The sequence below is a fragment of the Gigantopelta aegis genome, chromosome 8, assembly GCF_016097555.1.
Source record: "Gigantopelta aegis isolate Gae_Host chromosome 8, Gae_host_genome, whole genome shotgun sequence".
Taxonomy (NCBI): Eukaryota; Metazoa; Mollusca; class Gastropoda; order Neomphalida; family Peltospiridae; genus Gigantopelta; species Gigantopelta aegis.
Window position 1 is genome coordinate 78,533,407 of NC_054706.1, and position 3,317 is coordinate 78,536,723.

The 3,317-nt window shown below is 41.0% G+C and overlaps 1 protein-coding gene across 1 annotated transcript in view; it reads right to left on the bottom strand.

Annotated features, from left to right (window-relative positions):
* Positions 1-2,880: 2,880 nt before the first annotated feature.
* The window catches only part of LOC121379850 (prolyl 4-hydroxylase subunit alpha-1-like), a 14,162-nt gene continuing 13,725 nt past the window's right edge, over positions 2,881-3,317 (bottom strand). Inside the window, exon 5 of the mRNA XM_041508502.1 lies at positions 2,881-2,889. Coding sequence (XP_041364436.1) covers positions 2,881-2,889 — 9 coding nt within the window. The remainder of the gene's footprint in view (positions 2,890-3,317) is intronic.

Consider the following 3,317-nt stretch of genomic DNA (forward strand, 5'->3'; position numbering starts at 1 on the left):
GATACATATGTAATATTAATGCTTTGTCTGTTTATTTTTGAAATTACCATCGTGCGATCATTGCGAGATATGAAAGAAGGTCGTATTTCAAAACAAACTAGCAACCTTCTCATTGGCTAATCTTGTTATGAAGTCTCGGGGGCCATCCTCTACGAATGTCTGGCAATACGAAATACTCTATCCCGTTAAGGTTTAAGCACGCCCGCACACACACACACACGCCAGCTATCTGTGGATATCTAAGACAGTGGGAGTTGTGTGGTATGTGCTATCCTGTCTGCGGGCTGGCCCTTGCTACTATAATGTAACGGGTTTCGTCTTTATGTTTCAAAAGTACCACATATGTTTGACATCCAATAGCCAATGATTAATAAATCAATGTGCTCTAGTGGTGTCGTTAAACTTTTAAAACAAAGCTTACTATTTGTATTTATTTCAACTTATTTCCGTGCTTATATTTCAATTATGGTTCAAGCACGCTGTCCTGGACACGCGTCAGCCATCTGTGGCTAGTAAAAAGGCTGGGTGATGACCAGTTGATACCTGGATACGAACCCCGGTATCTACCCCGGTCTTAACCACCGACTACAGCAATGATTCGGGTATTTCTTGTGACGTCAGACCGCCACGCTATCTCGAGGTCAAGACGTGTCTGAACACGTTCTGGGATGACTCATGGCCAAAACGAACAGATGTCACACTGCACCCCGTCATTCGACACCACTCTAGGGATCATTAACGACTTCCGCACCATCTGTTTCCTGTACATCAAAGGACCCCCGACGGTTAGCACACCCATCAATCTGACCAACATCCGGTGTTTCCTGACACAGAGGTCAGGTTCCGACAGCTGTCCAAGTCATTAACCCAGTAGCGTCCCCACGCTTAAAGATCAGCCAGCTGCACGACCCCGAGGTCAATGAACGTCATTAGGCCACGCCCCCACGCTTAGAGGTCAGCCAATCAGAAGAGGCCACGCCCTTAGAGGTCAACCAATCAGAGCGCAGGACAGGTCACGTGACCTAGCTCATTTGCATACATGGTACCCAAGTGACCCACGTACTACTCATGTATATCTTATACACGTAGTGTGTCCCGTATTTGCGTAGTGTTTACTTGATGTATGTATAGCATACTCTATACATGTTTACTTCATATACTTAGTGTATACTTGTACGTGGTATATACGTATGTGTGTAGTGTATGTGTATAGTATATAATAAGCGTATGTAGTGTATGCTTGATACAAGTGTGTAAACACAGTATGTTAAACATTCTATGATAAACATTCTATGTTTGCTTTCAGAATTTTGGTTTGATTGGTTTTGTACTGTGTACCTATATATATGGGGCGTTAAGTGGAAAGTTGCCCCTTAGCCACTCTATGTTTGATATTTATGGGTTGGGTGTGCACTGCTGAACACGTGTTTATCATATCATAAACATTATATGTTCAGTTTCAGAATTGTGGGTACTAGTATATTGATTTTACACTGTGTACCTTATATATGCATGGGGCGTTACGTGGGCCCCCGAGCCACCCTGTGTTTGTTATTACTGGGTTGAATGTGCACCACTGAACACTTGTTTATTATATGATAAACATTGTATATTTAGTAACAGATTTGTGGGTCTAATTTCAATATTGAGCTGATATCCGAATGTCGAACTTCAAGGGGCGTCACGTTGAGATAGAGCCTTGGTCTACCCTAGGTTCTCCTCATTTCCATAGAACAGGCACTAAAAGGTTAATCTGTAGAATTTCATAAACTTTCTAGTTTTAGTTCCAGAATTGTGTGTTTTGTAAACGAGTGTGTTGTAGTTATACTATGAACCATACACTCTGACAGGGCGTTACCTTGGAAGTTGCGCCTGAGCCACCACGTGTTTGTTATATGTGGGTTGTATGTAAACCACTGAACACATCTCTATCATATGATAAAGATTCTGTGTTTAGTTTCAGAATGCTGAATGGGTACGTTCATTTTACACTGTATACCATATATGTATAAGGATGTGTAAGGATGAAGCGTTACGTGGGAAATTGCTCTCGAGCCACCCTGTGTTTGGTATTTGTGGGTTGGATATGCACCGCTGAACACGTGTTTATCATATGATAAACATTCTATGTTTAGTTTCAGAATTGTGGGTATATTGATTTTACACTGTGTACCTTATATATGGATGGGGCGTTACGTGGGAAGTTGCCCCCGAGCCACCCTGCGTTTGTTATTTCTGTGTTGAATGTGCACAACTGAACACTTGTTTATCATATGATAAACATTGTATATTTAGTAACAGATTTGTGGGTCTAATCTGAATATTGAGCTGTTATCGCATGTCGACATTTAACGGGAAGTCACGTTCAGGTAGAGCCCTGAACCACCATAGACTCGCTTGGTAAATGTGAAGAGTCTAGAGTGGTATACATCCTGGAGTATTTGTCATGTACTGTTGACATTTAAAGCTTAGCCCAATAACCGGCTCAGTCACAGATGTGCTGGTAACCTAATATAACTACTTTGTGTAAACCAGGACGTTGTTCGACAGGCTAGGTATAAATGTACTCGTATTCATATCCTGTTCGCCTAAGTTTGGTGACTCCACTGTCCAAAGGACCTAACTGAAGGAAACAAGAACTGGTGTATTTAACGACGCACGCAACACATTCTAATGGGGGTTATATATGGTTGCAAATGATGAAAGAGAAAACTCGCAGCCATCACGCAATGAGCTACTCTTTTCGATTAGCAGCAAGGGACCTTTTATACAAACAACATCCTACAGATAGGACAGTACATACCACTACCTTTGTCACACCAGTTGTGGAGCACTGGCTGGCCCCACCGACATAATAAAGTATGTCACTTCATAATAATTTCAATCTACCTGCAAGAAAATAAGGTGTTACATGACATTTATGATTTAAAGAGTATTTATGAATTGGAGAGTATTTTGGTTAGTAACCTTCATTTTAGCAGAAAATCGCAGTCCATTTAAGATACAAATATTTTACCCTGTGCTGGTTTCAACCTCAAGTGTACACCGCATATCAAATGTAGACATTGGAGGGGGTGGGGATTGAGTAGACCCCCTGCTCCCTCCCTCCTGCTCCGCCGTGCCTGATACTACATAAACGTATATTATTAGTGGGAATAGATAATAGTACAAGTAATCAGTGTTTCATATTACTACCAATTGGACCTGCATTTTTATAACAAGACAATATTTTTGTCTGTGTTAAATGTTTGTGGCGTTTTATTTTTGTTTTGTTGTTTTTTTTGTCACAAATATAGGAATCTTCACCATAGAAACAA